We start from the raw sequence: 19,921 nt of genomic DNA, 5'->3' as shown, positions 1-19,921 counted from the left end.
CTGGGAAGCGCAAGCGCTGGCGCGGCGCTCAAGTCCACGAGGCGGCAGGCGCCGACTGACTGACGGATGGAACAGGGCGTTCAGGGTGAGTGGTTGATGGCTTGGAAAGCGCTGCTCACACGTCGGCGCGAGCGATTGATTCCCAAGCCTGATCTGGCCGGCTGTGGTCGGTCTTGAGAATCACGGGCTCACGGCGGACGTGCGATGCAAAGGGTTTCTTGTGTTGACCACTTGGTCCGTCCGCTCGCGCACATTTTGGTTTTTTGACTGCTGATCACTGGTCTTCCTGTTCTGCATCATATATTTGACACTAATTTAAAGTATTAAACATAGACTAATTATAAAAACTAATTACACAGATGAAGACTAATTTGCCAGACGAATCTATTAAACTTAATTACTTCATGATTTAACAATGTGATGCTACAGTAACCCAATAGATTCATCTCCCAAGTTAGCCTCAGTATATGCAATTGGCTTTATAATTAGCTTGTGTTTAATCATTCTAATTAACATGCAAACGTCCTATGTGATAGGGTTTCTAGATCCAAACACCCCCTAACGCCAGAGAACCAAAACGTACTTCAAGGTTAGGCTAGTCGAGGCCAGAACGTTGCATTGCATCGTCACATAAAAAGACCAAAAACAAGCATAACTGGTAAGAATATGAAGCATAAAAGTAATGGCGGGCAGGCAGGCAGGCAGGCAATACACAGTATTGATGATGTTGAAACGAAAGTGTTCTGATACAATAGAACTCACACTTCATGGCATATTCACATTGTTATCCTTTCAATATCCAAGATCAGGATGAGCAGACTAATACATGTTAGATATTTGAGTGGGCATCAGAAGCCCGTCAGATTTCCAAACACTTTCCATTGTTTCTTCAAACCCAGATTATGTGCCTGAAGAACCAAAAATGCCGCTCTAGCATCAATAGAAAGCTCTAGGCACAGTCAGGCAAGGCACTACTAGCATATTTATCACGCGGAGAATATACAGAATGAGACACTAATTCATGCTAAGAAACAGAAAACCCAATACGAAAAACTTACATACAGAAAACCCACACCCAAGCCAAGCAGATTTTTCATGATTAGATATCTTAAATGTCGAGGTCACGAGCCATCATGTTTGGCCTCCGGATCCTCATGGTCATAACCCTGGGACTTCTTCAGTTTTGCTACTAGAACCCACATGTTGGCAAGCTCACTTTCCAGGAAGGCTTCCTTCTGCTTTGACTCCTCGACTTTCCTTTGGAGCTCTGCTTCTTTTTGCTCCTTCTCCATAAGCATGGTCTCTAGAGCTTTTTCCCTTTCATGGCTTGCATTCGTGTCTCTTCTGCTAGCTGGCTCGTGTCGCCTGCTCATGCTTTCCCTCCTAGTACCTCTTGGTCCATTGCTAACTCTGCGTGGAGCTGGAGTCGGACTTCTCAGCGATGACAACTCGGTCGCAAGCTTCTCATTTTGGTTCATCAGTTTGGTCACTTCTTCTGACAATGCTTTCAATTCGACACCAGCAGCTGAAGCCAAGCCTTTTGCATATGTACTTTCCTCCAGTAGCTTTTGATTGCGATCCTCAAGTTGAGCTTTGATTTCAATGAGTTCAGACACCTTTTGCTTCAGCTCAATGATTTCAACTGACTAAAAACCATAGTGCCAATAAGATGGAAAAGTTAGCTAAAAAAATAAGAATGAAAATATAAAAATGCTACTCCCTCCGTTTAAAATATGACGTTTAAGACAAGTTAATTAGTTCACTTTTCACTAATTAGCTTGGCCTACACGTCCTATACTTACAAACTAGGGGATAGACACTGCAATATAGAATGCAAAATTTTCATATGATATTGGGCCTATTTGAACATCACAGATACTAGTAACACCAAAGAATGTTTTCATAATCTACTATTTGCAAACATAGTAATTGTTTCACTGAAGTGGATGACCACAAAAATGTGGATTAAATACTGCCTATTTCAACAAATTCACCACAGGATAGAAGACAATAGAAATTTTCAGTGAAAAAGTGTTTGCTTCTGTTTTATACCTTAAATAAAGTTATAGTTTTTATAAGCATGCAGCCACTAAAACTAACAGCAGCCAAGCAGCGTTCATGGAAGTTTGCATATATAGTGCTAACAAGTCTTTAGTGTTTATGATTAATAATCCTTACATGTATACTTTGAATATTGAGTGTTAATGAAGCCATAATATTGCCCAACCACAAATATAATGGCTAACTGCAAATTCCGTTTTTTTAGTGTACAGATATAATCCCTAGGATCCAGTTATTAAGGAAGTGGAAACTAGGGCACAGAAAGCAAACCTGCTGCGGTTTTTGCTGTGGTTCAGAAGAGCTCTCTCTTGGAACGTATTGATCAGCATGGTGTTCAACTTCATGGTTATCTCTATTATTCTGTGTCATGCTATTCGACAGTAAATCCTTAGCTTCAAGAGCTTGGGACAGCTGTTCTTTGAGATGAGTAACTTCAGCTTGCAATTCCATGCATTCACCTATCTGATAGCAGAAGTAATTCAAAGAAGTGTCATAAATTGACCGTAATCATTTCACCATTCATCTAAAACAATCTTGCACATCTAACCTTCTCATTCAGCTGATCTTGTATCACTCTATTATCTGCAGCCTTCACCTGCAATAAGAAATATTTAATGATAACCAAACACCAATCGAATGAAAAGACCAAGAAATATAATTGGATTATTGCAATCACGCGTTTTTTACAATAAAATGAAATAAAAAAAGGGTAATTGATGGGCGGACTAAATTCAGAACAATTTGAAAGGCATACTAATTTTCAATTTTAAGGTGACATGCAGCATGAACATACAACATAGTGATGAAATTTCTTCATAAATCTTAAATTTCTTATGGCATGTCATCAATGTCTCAAAAAAGGTGTTAACTATTGAAATTGAAATTGGTACACATTTTTCCTACTTGTGACCTAATGCATCAGTTTTAGTCCAGGGGTAGTTGAGCAAGGCAGACTTTATATCAATACCTCAAGTTCGAAAGATTTCTCATTGAGCTGCTCAAGTAGTTCATGATACGACTGCAAAAATCAATAAGAACCATCCAATTGTTAGAAATGCTCAGTAAAGAGATAGCACAGAACCAAAACAAATATAGAACATTACCGGTGAAAGCTCTAACTTGTCAACCTTTCCTTGAGTTCCTAATGTTGCATGAGCTATCTCTCTCTCCAAAGATGCTATCTGCTTCTGCTTCCCCTTAATTTCATCAGTCTTCTTCTTCATTTCCATCTTTGAATACCAAAAATGGTAAAAGGTTACAATATCAAAGAAAGCTTGTAAAAGCACACAACACTAGCTAAGACCGTAAGAGAGTACCTGAATCTTCTCGTTCTTTGGGCTTCTTCCAGCTTCCTCTGTAAGGCGCTTAAGAGCACTTTTATTAAATGCAACCTCCCCAGACAAAATTTTCAACTGCTCTCTCAACAAATCAACATGGTCCATCGTTTTTCCACTGGCCTGGTACCCCATCAAATATTACAGCATGTCAGTAAAGAAACCTATTGAAACAAAAAAAAATGCATATATATCTGGTCTCATTGGATCCTGAACAGGGCAACACTATCTCAATGTTGACAGTGAGACAATTAACAGTTTCATTTATGCAATCTATAAACTCCTAAGCCAATCCAGTAACTGCAAAGACTAGGATCTGCTGATATCTTAATATTCTAATATAGCTATAAAGAACAGTAAATACTATGGTAGTAGAAAAATTATCCTGACAAATGTGGCATAAATTTAGAACGGTAACTGAGAAGTCGCAATAATTGGCCTTTCCAAGACAAAACTATGCTTCTGAACATCTTTTTTCTTCTCTAAACTCACTAGTGATACAGCAATTCTTATTCTTGGAACTGCTATGTACCATCTGATTAAAAGAAACATACCAAAGGAGTTTCTTCGCCATGAATGCTGCCAGAAGGAAATTCCCCATGACCAATGCTAAACAGATCAGCTGATACATTCTCACCAGCTAATGAATTAGATATTCTTGGTTCAGCAGGAAAATTGACGCTTTCCCCAATAGGTGTTGAAGGAGCGGTTGATTTAGTCAAACTGAACTTATCACCTTCTGAACTTGTCAGAATAGAAGCTCCATCACGTTTCTGAAAATCAGTGTAGCACATGTATTGATTTGCTTTTAAATTTAAAACCAGGAATCAACATAAGAACTTCTATGGAGTGTCCAAAAAGTTGCGTTTATGGAGTATTGACACGCACACAAGCTGCAATGTAGTGGAAAGCTGGCATACCCGGAGTTTGAACCAGTTAAGAAGTCCTTTCCTATTCTTTTTTTCTTCCTTCGAAGAATCTTCAAGTGATACACCAAACCCTTCGACAGGAAGAAGTAATTCATTTCTTTCATTGTCCATCATTATATCTCGTCTTCTATACGGAAGGTATGCCAGCTGCAAAATTAGCAGGCAAACTTTAGCAACTCTATGTTTGATACAGAAACACTGGTAAGGCATGGACAGAGAAAATTATATACAGAAGTTAGTTGAATGCTCCCCATCATCATTTCGTAAGTATATATAGACAAACCTCCTCTTCCCCAAAAGAATGTCTTCGTCTTGGTCCAGGATGTGGAGAAAATCTGGAAGTCGGAGTCGCCTTAGTAGAAACCAGTATAAGTTTTGTTAAACGCTGGATCCTTGCAAGCAAAGCAGCTTTAGCTTCCTCCTCTTGTTCCAGCCGAGACTGCAGCTTGACGTTACCGTCTTCAAGCTTTTCATATGTTGGAAAAACAATTGTTAGGAGGATTCGAGGGCACGCTGACAATGCACACATGTGGCATTATATTAATCTTAATCTATACTATGTCTATAGCACTTGAAGGCATAAGGCTAAAAAAAAAAAGGGCGTACCCAGTGCAGAGAGCTCCCGCTCTGTGCGGGGTCTGGGGAAGGGTGTCAGTGGCAAGCCTTACCCTCGCCTATGCAATGCGAGGAGACCGCGACTCGAACCCGGGACCTTCCGGTCACAAGCGGTAAGACTCTACCGCTTGCACCAGGCCCGCCCTTCACTTGAAGGCATAAGGCTATCTGAACAAAATTCACTTATGCCCAGCATAGTGCCACAAGCAGATGTTAAACTGGAATAAAACAACATAGCACCTTTTGCTTCCAAAGAATGATATTATCTTCCTCGGTATCTTTCGACGGTGTGCCGGTAATAATACCCATTTTCAGCTGCTCTAGCTCTTCCTTCAATCTCCGAATCTCAGTTTGGTACTTCTTTATTAAAGATTTCTCATCTATAATCTGCAAAACAGAAAAACAGATAAGGAGCATATATATCAGAAACAACTGACATCAGGGATAAAATACAACCTAATAATAATTATCAAGTAAATGTCAGGCCTACTTTGTTTTGAGATGCTTGGATCTCAATGCGCTTCGCACGGTGGGCAAATTTTAGTGTATTATGGGTCTCTTCAGAATTACTTGATGCTGGTGTAACTGTGCAAATCAGCTGCGAAAGAAAAAAACAGTTATGAAAATATCCTGATAATATTAGCGATTAGTATCCGCCATGCAATGAGCAACTTACTGAAACACGTCCTTGACCACTGAGGGATGACTGAAGTAGTCGTGTTAATTTTGAATCTCGAAATGGAATATGTGTAGCCTTTCCATCAGTCAGTTTTGATATCACCTGAAATGGGGAAAACATGAGCTAGAGCGGACATGCAAAATAAAAAGAGCATTGTTTAACCAGATTCTTGAAGGTAAAAGGGATAATAGGCAATCTTCTTTCATCCAACTTGATTGAAAAAAAAAATTGCCCATGAAGTTAATATTTACCACATAAACATGTGATTTACTGAATCAATGGTGCCCGCAAAGTAAATAAACAGGTCCACACATCCATATGGAGGCTTCCAATGTTTCAAATGGATTTCATTATGTGAACATTTTAAATTTATGCAAAAGGGTTCATAGCCAGCGCTTGACTCCTGAATAGCACCTCTAGTTTCTAGGTTCAACTCCAGTGGGAGCGAATCTTAGGATATTGTCTACTGTCTTGGTCCAGGGGGGTTCTCAGTCAGTCGAAGGCTGAGATTTCTTCTTCCAGACAATACCATGGTGACAGCGTCCCCCCCCCCCCCCCCCCCCCCAAGTTTCTTTTTAACATTTCAAATTTATCCATCTGAATTGAACTCATGAAAAATCAAGTCAATCTGTGACATGTTGGACCATGATTGGTAGAATGGATAAAACATGAAAGTGATAATGGTCGGATTCAAAATATTGTGATACACGACTAAAATGATGTGTGTTATTAGTGAGTCCTACCGTTCCAAGAGTTAGCAAGCTTTTGTTGATATAAGATCCTTCTTTCCGCCGTACTCCAGTTGTTTCTGCCCTTGAGCTCTCTGAACCTGCCAGATCGATGAGGTTCTGCAAATGAGTGACACAATTAAAGAATCAATTTATGCTCTGGCTGCAAGCATCAAGAGGTGCCGGATGCAAAACAAAATAAAATGCACAAATCTACACTAGTATATGTAACTACATACTAAGGTGGTCATCAACAGTAACAAATAGCAGGAAAGAAACCCACCAGCTGTGAGAAAGTGACAGCTTCCCCTTCATTAGACTCACCACAAGGGCTGCTCTCTATAGTCTGTCACGTAATAAAATGAATCCATAAGCATCATGTTCAGCTCTTTCAAATAAAGCATGCTATGTAGATACAATTGATTATTGAGATGCATACACCGATCAGTTTAACCCAAAAGATTAAGCTGATAGGAAAAGGTGGATAATTCACTTGTATTTCAATACTCCACCTCACGTGCAGGCGCCCTCAAGCCTCAAACATGTAAACAGGAGTGAGCAACAAATATTTTCTTTAATTGTGATAGCCAAGATTTGAACTCAAGACCCTCTGGCTCTGAACCATATTAAATTGCATGCACCAACCAGTTCAACCCAAAAACTTAAGTGATGGGGAAAATAGGCAATTCACTTATATTTCAACAGTAATGACTTGCAATATACCAATGCAAAACCAAATATGAGATCACTGTTCTTCACATAGCGGATAGACAAAAACTATTCTGCACATATTGTGCTGCCTCATTACCAATGTGAAAATAGTATGACTTCTGCTACTCAGTAGATTGAAGTTGGTGGATCCAACATGCCTATGCTCTGCAATCAGAATTGACACAATAAATTAGTATTTAGTAAATATATGCTGACAAAAAAAATAACTCAGTGGAACAAAATAGCAGAATGGTAGAAAGTTAAGAACTATGGGCACTACATTTATAGGATTAGCTACCTGCCATCGTTATTTGAAGTTTAGAGGTTAATTCAAACTTGGAAATGCATTAGAATAAGTAGTAGCATAATTATTTCTTTTTAGATTTGTTGTATGTATTAGGGGTAATTGCCCTTAAAGCCTTAATTAGAATTTAGAGATAAGTTCCTTAGGAGTCAAGTCAAATCGTTTCTATAAGAGGGATAGCATTGCATCCATTCAAACCAAGCAAGAAATAATGACTAGTCCATCTCGTGACACCGCCAGCACCCATGCTACCACTATGGTCCAACTCCACATACACTCTTATTCCAGTATAACTAATAACAGTAGATTTTTTGTTTTGTTTAACTGTTTAAGGAGGTGGCGTGGTTAGAGGCTGGAGGAGACCATTACATTAAGGAGCAGATGAAGCGAACAACGTTTAGCAGATGAAGCAGACAGAAAGATAGCGAGTGGACGGGATAAGCGAAGGAAAGAGTGAAAGACTGACAGACCTGACCCACTACAAACCTGGTCACTGTTTAGAAGTCTTATAATCAGGAGTGTTGCTATATGTGCAATCTGTTTCTACCACTCCTTCACAAATCATAACCAGGAGACCAAATAGCCAATCGCTTGGATGGTGACTCATATCAGTCAAAGGGTCCAAACAACTTCTTTTTTTCGAAAACGCAGGAGAGCTGCGCCTCATTATATTAAGAATGAAAGGGGCTAGAGCCCTACAACACACACCACACCCAACCCCACACAAACCTAGGAATTACATCCGTGCCTGATAAAGGGGGCAAAGGACGACCAAACACTAGCACTAAGCTATCCACCAAAAAGAGGGGCTGTCAAGGAAGACAGACCCTTGGCTCCTGCTAGACTCCACAACCGGCGCTCTTCTCCAGCAAGGGTTCCAAACAACTTCTTGTATTGGAATCGAATTAGTTGTATGTGAAGTATTTCCGTATTAGTAGCATCTTGTTAACATATATTTTTTACAATGGCAAACAAAGGCTCTTTTAGAGTACCATTTCGCTCACGACACTACTCAACGGTTTTTCACCTTTCTCAGGTACGCTCAGTCAGTTTCAGAGCTTTCCAGGAGCCTTTTTCAGGAACTTGAAAGGAAACTTCCCCTAACGTCACACTTTCAGTAGTTTAGTTTCATGCTGCGTGACCATTTTTCACATGAAAGTTTAGACCTATCATGAAGATCAATTCGGAAACAGAATCATGTGAAGACATTGTTGGAAATCACCTTCTCCAGCTGCAATAAGGGACAGGGCATGTGCAGGAGATAATACTACTTCCTCCTTGATACCTTCAACAAATGTTCCCTGAGAATGTTAATACAGACCAAGAAACTATCAGAAAACTGTGCAAAACAATACATTGCATCCATCATAAATGCTAGGCAATTTTGGGGGTGGATTTTAATTATTCTGCCAGTGGAACTCTTCACAAAAAGGAATATGATTTCAAGGATCCCTGTTCTAGACTTCAAGGGAAGAATGTACTGTAACATTTATAACCTACAAGTATACAAATTTTAAGACACCACAAAATACATGTTTTCAGTATTAAGTTGAAAGACACTAAGAATGGGAACAGCAACTGGGAACCTTTGGATGGCACTACAATGCAGGTATAAATTTTCAGGAAAAAAAAACGACAATAATCATCCACCAGAGAAATCATTTGTTTGTTAGTTTGAAAACTTAGACACTAGAAAGAGTAAGACTAATGAAGAGAGAGTGCATATATTAGCACCTGAGGATCCTCTCTAATTCGCAAATTCTGACAAGCAGGATTTAGTAGATCATTGACAACCTACAAAACCAATAAGCCCTTGATTAGAACAATTCATTTTGTGATATAAACTCTGATTAAGACTATGTTTATACAACAAGCAGAGGTACCTCCAATAACAAATATTATGATGATAACAAAAATGATTACGGTGACAAACCTCATTATAAATTTCCAAGTATGACACGCGAAGGAGAAACTCGCGATTTGGTGTCTACAAAGACAAAGAAAGCAATGGCAAGTACACAGAGCATTGTCATCATCATTTCTATGCATATTTCATCATATCATGATACAAGATGGGTGTGTATTTAAAAAATACCTCTTGTATAATGCTAAATGCATCTTTGACAGCCAAAGGTATAATCCCTGGGGATCTTTGGTCTCCCTGGTTCAAAAGAACAAACATATCAAGATACTAAGAAACATTTCAAAATAGGAAGAAACGGATGAATGTGCTCAATATTAATCTAGTCAATTATAAAAAATGGAAAATAAATGCTGACGTGAACATAATACAAAGGAAAGTTGCAAATCATATGCTTCAAAGAACATAATAGAAAGGAAGTTGCATTTTATTTTCTCGAACTGAGACAGGAGAGCTGCGTGTCATACTTGTAGAATAACAGAGATAGAAGGGAAACAACACACCCAACATGGGGGGGGGGGGTGACCTTGATATATATAGCCAATTACATGGCAGCATATATGCAATACATGGCAGGTGCTAATCATACTAAATATAGACTTGCCTAATATACACTTTCCTAATGTACATATCTATCAGCCGCCCTCAGTCGAAGCATCAGGATTCCGGATGCACAGACTGGACCGAAAATCCTCAAAGAGCTGAACCGGCAGCCCCTTTGTCATGAGATCAGCAAACTGATACTTGGACGGCACATGGAGAACGCGAACCTCGCCGAGAGCCACCTTCTCACGGACGAAATGGATGTCGATCTCAATGTGCTTGGTACGGCGGTGGTGGACCGGGTTGGCTGTCACAGTAGACAACTGTGGCGACCTTCAATGGAACGTGAAGTTCCTGAAGAAGCTGTCGAAGCCAACAGCACTCTGCGACCACATGAGCAACAGCCCGGTACTCGGCCTCTGCACTGGACCGGGACACCGTGGTTTGCCGTTTGGACGACCAGGACACCAAGCTGTCGCCGAGGAAGACGCAGAAGCCGGAGGTGGAGCGGCGAGAGTCGGGGCACCCTGCCCAGTCAGCGTCGGAGTAGGCAATCAACTTGTCGATAGGCCCAGTGCTGATGTGGAGGCCAGCTGACAGTGTGCCCTTCACATACCGAAGGATCCGCTTGATCAGCGCAAGGTGAGCTTCGCGCGGATCATGCATAAAGAGGCACACCTGCTGCACAGCGTACGCCAGGTCGGGGCGAGTGAGTGTCAAGTACTGAAGTGAGCCGGCGAGACTCCGGTACGTGGCGGGGTCGGCGACGGGAGCGCCCTCCGTGGCAGAGAGCTTGGCACGAGAGTCGACAGGCGTCGATGTCGAGTGACATTCGGCCATGCCCGCCTTCTGAAGAAGATCCACCGCGTACTGCCTTTGGCTGAGGAAGAGCCCATCGGAGGAGCGAGTGACGGAGATCCCCAGGAAGTGATGGAGCTCCCCAAGATCCGTCATGGCAAACTCAGAGTGAAGGCGACCGATGATGCGGCGGAGCAGAGCTTCCGAGGAAGCCGTGAGGACGATGTCGTCGACGTACAGCAGCAAGTAGGCACTGGCGCCGCCCTCAGTGTAGACGAAGAGGGAGGTGTCGGTGGCAGAAGCGACGAAGCCGAGCTGTCGAACGTACGTGGCGAAGCGCTGGTGCCACGCCCGCGGGGCCTGCTTGAGGCCGTAAAGGGAGCGCTGAAGAAGACAGACGGCGTCGGGACGCGCCGGGTCGACGAAGCCGGGGGGCTGCTGACAGTAGACCGTCTCGTGCAGGTGACCGTGAAGAAAGGCATTCTTCACGTCCAGCTGGTGGATGGGCCACTGACGAGAAGCGGCGATGCTGAGGACGATCCGAATGGTGGCAGGCTTGACGACGGGGCTGAACGTTTCGTCGTAGTCGATGCCGTGGCGCTGGGTGAAGCCGCGAACGACCCAGCGAGCCTTGTGACGAGCCAGGGTGCCATCGGAGTGGAACTTGTGCCGGAAGATCCACTTGCTTGTCACCACGTTGGCACCTGGGGGCCGGGAAACGAGTCGCCACGTGTCGTTGTCGACGAGAGCCTTGTACTCCTCAGCCATGGCCGCGCGCCACTGGGGGTCGGCAAGGGCCCCTCGGTAGTCGCGGGGAATGGGTGAGGCAGTGGAGGCGGCGGCGACGTGAGCAGACGATGGGAAGCCGTAACGATCAACAGGCTTCAGCGAGCCTGTCTGGAGGCGCGTCACAGGTCGGCTCGAAGTAGGAGGTGGCGGACCGGCTGCCACAACTGGAGCAGGAGCCGGCTGTTCTGGAACAGCGGGCGCCGGCGGGGGCACCTCCACGATTGGTGCGGACAGTGGTGCAGGAGCCGGCTCAGCAGCCGGGGCGGGAGCACCAGCACGCCGCCGAACGTAGACCCGTAGAGGTGGACCGGTTGGAGCAGGAGCAGCCGGGCCGGGAGGAAGGACCGGGCCAATCTGTAGGATGGCGGGGTCCTCAGCGAGCTCCTCCAGTTGAGCTCGGCGTCGCGGCTGCTCAGCGGCGACTGGCGACGGGGCGACCGCAGGGGGCACCATGGTGGCAGTGTGGTGCACCGGCGCAGCAGGACCTGGAAGAAGAAAATCCAGAGAGCTTGTGGGCTCACTGGTGGGGTCAGTGCTGAACGGAAAATGATTCTCGTCGAAGACAACATGACGGGAGATGATAATCCGTCTAGTTGTGAGGTCGAGACACCGATAACCCTTGTGAGAGGAGGGGTATCCAAGAAAGACACAGGCTGTGGAGCGAGGGGCCAGCTTGTGTTTGGAAGTGGCGGTGAGGTTGGGATAGCAGAGGCAACCGAAGACACGAAGAATAGTGTAGTCTGGGGACTGCTTGAAGAGTTGCTCATAGGGAACTCTATGGTGAATGGCTGAGCAGGGGCGCCTGTTGAGGAGATATGTGGCTGTAGCTAGTGCCTCTGCCCAATATTTGGGTGGCATGTGGGCGTGGATGAGCAGCGTGCGGCATATGTTGTTCAGAGAACGGATGATACGTTCAGCCTTGCCGTTTTGAGGGGAGGTGTAAGGGCAGGAGAGGCGTAAGTGAATGCCGCTAGAGGCGAAGAAGGTGGCGAGGGTATTGTTGACAAATTCAGTGCCATTGTCGGCCTGAACAGCCTTGACAGGAAGGCTGAACTGTGTGTGGACGAAGGCGCAAAACTGAGTGATGTGAGTAGCTACCTCGGACTTGTGGACTAGGGGGAAGGTCCAGCAAAAGTGGGTGAAGTCATCGAGGATGACAAGGTAGTACTGTGCACCAGAAATACTAGCGACCGGGGATGTCCAAACATCACAGTGGATAAGCTCAAAAGGTAAAGAGGAAACGGAACTGGAATTGCCAAAAGGCAGCCGCACATGCTTGCCAAGTTGACATGAGTGACAAAGAGTATGAGCTGATTTATTACAGGAAATGGAATTATTGTGTCTAAGCAAATGGAGGGCAGCAGCTCCTGGATGACCAAGACGATGATGCCATAGGTCGGTGGAGGTGACGAGGTTGGCTTGTGGCGTGGCAGGGACGGTGTAGAGGCCGTCGGAGCTATTGGAGCGAAGAATCACGCGTCTGGTCTGCAGGTCCTTAACAGAAAAACCAAATGCGTCAAATTCGATAGTGCAATTGTTGTCACGAGTGAATTGGCGAACCGAAAGTAAGTTGCGCACTAGAGAGGGGACGACTAGAACATTGCGAAGCGAGAAGGGAGACGCGTGGCCTGGTAAAGTGGAGCTGCCGGAGCAGGAGACAGGAAGATGATGGCCGCTGCCAACAGTAATGGATGGGATAGAAGAGAGTTGACGGGAGATGAGTATACCATCCGAGTTATGCATGTGGGAGGTGGCGCCGGAGTCCATGACCCAGCCGGAGTTCTGGAGCGCCATCTGGTTCAAGGCAGCGATGAGGCCGGCCTGATCCCACAGTGGAGCGGATGGAGCTGGCGGAGGGGGAGCGAAGACAGTGTGGGCCTGCGGATTGGCACCCATGATGCCCTGGTCACCGTGAGGGGGCCAGCCGCCGGGGCTGTTGCCCTGCTGCCAGCTGCGGCCTGGAGGAGGAACGCCGCCCTGGAAGGCCCATGGGTTGTAGTAGAACCAGGGCCCCATGGGGCGGTTGGCCCCTTGATGTCCACTGCCGCTGCCCTGCTGCCAGCCAGCGCTGGTGCCTTGGCCGCGCCAGCCGCCCTGTTTCTTGCCGCCCTTGCCTTTCCTGCCGCCCCCAGAGCCCTTGGGAGCAGCGCCAGTGGCCACAGAGGAGGAGGGCCGGCACCCTGGAGAAGTGCAGGAGCCAGAGGCGGCCACCATGGCAGATGCAGCCGTGGTCTTCTCGTCGTTGGCGAGGCGCAGCTCTTTGAGGGAGAGCATTTCTCGCGCCCTGGAAAAGGAAGGCAGCTCGGGGGAGTTGGCGATGTCGTCGGCAGTGGCAGTGTAGCGTGGGTTGAGGCCGCGTAGGAGGCTGAGGACGAGTTGGGAGTCCTCGATGGTGTGGCCGACGTCCCGAAGAGCGGCGGCCTTGATCTTGAGGCGCTGGCAGTACTCGTCAATCGTCGAGTCACCCTGTTTCAAGGAGTGAAACTCTTCAAGCAGGAAGACGGCCCGGGGCGCGCGGTTGGAACGGAAGAGGCCCTCAATCGCCACCCACAGCTCGCGGGCGGACTGGTTCTCGTCGGTGATGGCAAGATCAAGAACCGAGTCGTCGACGGTGTTGAGGATCCAGCCGCGGACAGTGCACTCGGCAATGTCCCACGATGGATCAGCAGTCGGAGGGGCTGGTCCGTCGATGTGGGGGCGAAGGCTGAATTTCCCACACAAGGCCTTGAAGAACGAAGCCCACTTGGTGAAGTTAGGATTCTTCATCTCCAGGGTAACCGGAATGTGAGTCTTCACGTTCACGGCGGTGTAGGGGTGGACGACGACGGCCTGCGGCGGTGGTGGTGCAGCAGCGGCTGCGGCAGCAGCAGCGGCAGCAGCTGCGGCCGAGGCATCGGCATTGGAAGACATCTCGCCACAGGAGGAGGGGCGCCCAGGGAAGAGGTGGGGTGGAAGGAGGCGGAAGTAGAAGGTCCAGGATCTAATTGATCTTGGTCTGTGATACCATGTAGAATAACAGAGATAGAAGGGAAACACCACACACCCAACATGGGGGGGGGGGGGGGGGGGTGACCTTGATATATATAGCCAATTACATGGCAGCATATATGCAATACATGGCAGGTGCTAATCATACTAAATATAGACTTGCCTAATATACACTTTCCTAATGTACATATCTATCAATACTGTCATTCCATTAAGTAGAGGAAAGTTGCATATGGTCATGCATGACAGTAGTACAATTTAGGGAGTGGAGCAATTTCATTTCCTCTCCTCTTTATGGGGATGAGAGACTTGGTATAGGAATACAGAAACCTTAGGTAACTGTATGGGAAAGAAAACCTACACCACAAGCTGTGATCACATTTTAGCTACTCACGATATTTATTTCTGAATTCACGTTGTGCACTACACAGTCCCACAGCAATAGATTAAGAATGAGATAACTAGTGTTTTTAAGGCAATTGGCAAAAACAAAAATATGAAAGCTCGAAGTATTAAAGTTCTCTCACATGCATCGTGTGTGTCTTCCCACTGCTTGTGACACCATATGCAAATATTGTACCTGCAACAGTATGGAAGAAGTTTATCAACTTTTATTTCAGAGAATTGATTAAAGATACATGTGTCCAATCAAACCAAGGATCCATTGTTGCATTCAATGAATGAACATGAGAGTATTAAACCCAACTGCAAATGTTGTAAAGATAAAAAGAAGATACTCTCTCCATTCCAAATTATAAGATGTTTTGGCATTTCTAGATGCATATGTTTTGCTACGCACTTAGATATACACTATGTCTAGATACATAATAAAAGTAATGTATCTAGAAAAGACAAAACGTCTTATAATTTGGAATGGAGGAAGTAACTTATACTGCAACAAAATATTTGAAAATGAAAAAGAAAAATGTTGCCCTGATCTAATTTATAAGATACTGAAGAAAATATAAGCACAAAAACAAAATATATTTACCATTTACTCCCTCCATGGCACCGCTAACAACATGTTGAGCTGCAACATCATATACATGACGGGTCGTAGTAGTTGGTGCAAAAACCCGATCTGGACAACAAATAATATTAGCCTGTATTCAGAATTAGAGTTAAAGAGGTGGCAAATTGGTAGCCTAAGAAATGTGCATACTTTCCTGGTACTCAAGCCCAGATAATAATTTCTACTTGTTGCATGCGGCAATGCAACATGATTCTATTAACTGACTTATAGTATAGGAGAAATGTGACACCAATGCTACAAAGCTTTTGATTCATAGTTTGGAATAAGTAATTTTGGGGCCCAGACCAGGAAATGGCAAAATTGATTCCTACAAACAGAGAGTATAGCGCAAAAAAATGTATATTGTAATTTGGAGGTCCTAAGTGACATTGTCCATTTCAATTGTTTTCGGAGACTACAGTGACATAACTATGTAGCACCCAGATGCCTCACAAGCTAAAAGGTAAGTGTGAACATTAAGGTACATTGAAATATGAATGAAACAAGTTGGACTTCTATGAGATGAACTATTTTTTCCTTAGCCTGAGTACAACCACAAGTTATAACCTTTTCTCGAACGTGCATTAGCACGGAATTCATTAAGCAGGAGTAGAGAGTTCAATGTAAAATACATTCTGAAGCAGCAGTAATCCACAAGTTATGACCTACTCACAATCATATGGAATATGATAAAGCAAAGGAGCCCAAGGCACGTAATTCATTCCCCAATGCATTGGATGACAAAACTACCATGTCCCAATTTGAGTTTCTCACAAATTGGCATTCTATCGATATCAAGAGGTAATCGAACAATTCAAGAAAACTACACAGTTGCTCAAATTCTGAGGGAATGGTTTCCATTGCATGGCAACAAAATGTCAGTTGCTCAAATTCTGAGGCAATGGTTTCCATTGCATGGCAACAAAATGTCACAGAGCCCAAGTCTCCTGATGGATACGGCAAGCTATTTTCAGTCTTTCCTACGAATGTGCTGAATTACAATAATCTCCAAACTTCACCTAAATGGCTCCTGCCTATTTGTAAAACTGATGGGTGGTCATAAGGCAGGTTGCATATGCCCGCAATGAATCTATGCAGCCATTGACTAAAGTAAGGACTAAGGAGTACACAAGAGCCAGAGTAATCCAACTATCCAACCACAAATGAGACGCCAAAACTGCACCCATACCGTAAGCGTAGGCGACGCTGGGGTTCTGCTCACTCCGAACGACCGTGTCACCATCCGCATACCACGCGACCTCCTCCCCCTGCCGAATCTCCCGCGGGCTTCACAAGCGAAAGACCAAAACCCAAATCAGTCCACATTTCCTGAATCCAACCGCAACCAAACTAAGCACCTCTCCATAAGCCAGAGCGAACTGAACCTGAGCGGGCGGAAGCGGACAGTGACGGTGACATTCTCCTTGGGCGCCGGGTCCGCGTCCAACCCGGCGAACAGCGGGGACACGGGCCCGTCGAGCGAGAGTTCCGGCGTGAGCCGCGACGAGGACGTGGTCGTGGTGGTAGTCGACGTCGGCGAGCCCGACTGCGGCAGCTGCTGCTGATGCGGACCCTTCGGTCCCGCCGCCGCCGATGCGTGCCCCGCCCTCCGCTGCCGCGACGCCGGCCGCGTCGCCATTGCCCGCACGGCGCGAGATCTAGCAGCACGAGGCACCCGCCATTGGATCCGGTCGCTTTACGCGGGTTTCTCCTAGGGCTTTTCTCCCCCTTTCCGGTTGGGTCACACGCTCGTGGGGTGGCTGTCGCTTCACTTTTTTGCTTCCGTCGGAAGCGATGCGCTGCGCGCCTGCGCGGGGGGGTTGCCGCCGCTGCAAGATGTCGTGGAAGAAAAGAAAGCTGAGGCCAACTCCCCTTCTTTTTCCGTTCGCCAACTGGGTAGCGGAGGGAGCGGGACGGGGGGCGTGGCCGCAAACGGGGCGGCGACGCTGACAGGTCAACACACTGGTTAATAGGCGTTGACTACGCGAAGTCAGTTCAGCAATTATTATGACTTTATTAGAGGCTGAGGAAAATCGTTCGTCTTTAAAATGGTTTAGTTGAGTTTCTAACTTGATATTATTATTAGTAATCAATCAGCTTTAGTTTTTTTTTAAAGGGGCTGCTTTAGTATTAAGAAGCACCTGTAGCAAGTTCAGTCGCTGGAAACGAGAAGTGCACTACTGGGTATGTTTTTGGTTCGCTTGTGATTGGAGTAAAGTCCCGTTCGTCTCTAGGGAGCGTTTATTTGAGCTGTAGCTTTTGGTTTTTTATTTAAAAACCAGTTTTCTAGATTTTGTCTCCGGGTATTAGTTTTTTATTAATGTTTATAATATTTTTTAGCTTCTCGGTATATCAAAAGCAAAAACAAGTTATCCGAAATATATTTTCAGTTTTTAGTTTACTTTCTTACCAGATAGTTTTCTAGTTTTTTCAAAAAGTAGCTCAACAACTATGATTCTTTGTTTCAGTTTCTGACTTTTGTGGAATAAACATGCTCTTAAATTTATTTTTTTAATAGAAGAAAACCCTGCTTTCATATAAAGCAATCAAGTGTAAACAAGTTTAGATGCACACCAACACCACCGCTTGGGACACCAGCTTACAGGTAAGACAAAACCCTGGTTCAAATCAAACCAGAGAACAACGCAGCAACGCTATTGCCAAACACAAAGAGCTAAAGAGTCAATCTAAAGCCCCTTTGACACGGCTCATCCAAAACGGCTTCACCGATGAAGTCAAAGCCGGTGAAGCCAGAAAAACTAGATTTTTTCGGCTTCTAGTTTATTTTAACCCCGGCTTACAAAACGGTTTCACGCTACCGTGCCTCGATTTACGCAAAATAGATGAAGCCGAAGCCGGCATAAGCCGTGCCAAAGAGGCCCTAAATCATCACAGAGGACCTTCAACTTCTACATTCTTAGTTCGCTTTCTGAAAGATTCCATCCAGCTTCATTGATTTGATCTTGTCGTCAAAATATCTGGTGTCACCTTCCTTTGCCATTTCTGTAAGAAAGAGAAGATTTTGTGGAAAATCTCACTGGAAGATCTCATTTTATTTTGAACGTTCCATGAGGTCCACAAAATAATAAAAAAACATGATGAATTTTAAATGGCAATCTCTAATTTATAAAGAAATCCAGTATTCAAAGACTTCCCGCAAACTACCAACACCAGTACCAAATTCAATAGCTGGAAATGAACAATGCACCCTTTTTTGTTTTTTTTTCTTGTGATTGGAGTAAAGCCCCGTTTGGTGGTGCTCGCTCTGGCTTCGTCGATAGCCACACCAAGCGCAGAGGAGGAACACTTTTGGGTGTCAAATAGAGAAACTAAAGCCATTTTGCCACGGATGTAGAGCCACGTTTTGCTTCGGTTTCGGTAGAAGAACGGGCGCACATCGAGCCAAGTTTTTTCCAGGAAAAAACAAATGAAGTGAGAATCTTTGTTGCTTAGTATTCTTCATTCCAAATTATTACTTATAAGACGTTTTTTATTTTTAAAAGTTAAAATATTTAATAATTTGCAATTGAGAGAGTACTAGCTTAGTAAACACGTTAGGGCGAAGTAATTCAGTGGATCGCTAAGATCTTCTGACACGTTGACACTTCCATAAAAAAATAAATGCTGCTCCTCGCGAATCTGACTTCGCGTCGCTATCCCCTCATCGAACCTGACCTTACCAGCGACAAACGAATGCGTCCCTTGCCACGCCACGCTACACGGCAGCTTAAAATATGCAATCTGCCGGTCCGTGAAAACGGACACACCAGCGAACAGGTTACCAAAGCACGTCTGCCTCCACAGGATGCGATGCGAAGCATGCGCGACAGGTGAGTTAGGCGTTGCCAGGCGCTACCGATCGATCTCCTGTCGCCATCTGCGTCGTCGCCGTGCTCCGCCTGCGACGCGCGGAGCCAGCCAGGGGCGCCCGGGACCCTCTGCCAAGCGGAAATTTTTTTGAATGGATACCGTATCCACCGCGCTCCAGTGCATACCATCGCTGATCTGCTGCCACGTGTCTAGTCTCATACATCCAACACAGCCTGTCTTTCATGGGTCTATATGGGCCAAGTCAATCATAGATTAGTGCAAGTAGACAGAAAAAAATTAAGAGAGTGTTTTGTTTGAGGTGCTAAAGTTTAGCTGGTTAATTTTAGTCATATTTAGTCACTTTTTATTCAAACACTATGACTAAATGAGACTAAATTGATATTTAGCCAATTAGTCATCAATGGGTTGCTAAATAAGACTAAAACTCAGGCTGCCTCACCTTTTAATCATTTGGAGCCCAACACCCTGACTAAAATATACTAAAAGGCATCTTTTAGTCCACCAAATTAAACAGGGGTGACTAAAGTTTAGCAGCCGGTTTAGCTGGTTAAAATTTAACAGTTTCAATCAAACAGGGCCTAAGAATCGTTTGATTATTTAAACGGGACACGTGGCAGCAGATGGCACGGTGGATTCAATATTGGTCCGTTTGGCTTACCTTATAATCCGCACTATTCA

General features: G+C 44.9%; 1 protein-coding gene across 1 annotated transcript; it reads right to left on the bottom strand.

The window, feature by feature from the left end:
- Positions 1–716: 716 nt before the first annotated feature.
- On the bottom strand, positions 717–17,290 carry LOC136467828 (kinesin-like protein KIN-7D, chloroplastic). Its single transcript, XM_066466619.1, has 23 exons — positions 16,798–17,290; positions 16,602–16,699; positions 15,392–15,481; positions 14,928–14,980; positions 9,457–9,522; positions 9,295–9,348; positions 9,096–9,155; positions 8,584–8,662; positions 7,155–7,222; positions 6,630–6,692; positions 6,362–6,466; positions 5,616–5,720; positions 5,430–5,537; positions 5,180–5,326; positions 4,608–4,790; positions 4,316–4,471; positions 3,950–4,168; positions 3,378–3,518; positions 3,165–3,290; positions 3,029–3,079; positions 2,609–2,656; positions 2,332–2,523; positions 717–1,646 (listed from the first exon to the last, which is right to left on the bottom strand). The coding sequence occupies exons 1-23, from the start codon at positions 17,049–17,051 to the stop codon at positions 1,122–1,124; spliced, it is 2,991 nt and encodes a 996-aa protein (XP_066322716.1). The 5' UTR covers positions 17,052–17,290; the 3' UTR covers positions 717–1,121.
- Between the last annotated feature and the right edge of the window lie 2,631 nt (positions 17,291–19,921).

This window comes from Miscanthus floridulus, chromosome 7 (assembly GCF_019320115.1).
Source record: "Miscanthus floridulus cultivar M001 chromosome 7, ASM1932011v1, whole genome shotgun sequence".
Classification (NCBI taxonomy): domain Eukaryota; kingdom Viridiplantae; phylum Streptophyta; class Magnoliopsida; order Poales; family Poaceae; genus Miscanthus; species Miscanthus floridulus.
This window is presented reverse-complemented; position numbering and strand designations above follow the sequence as displayed.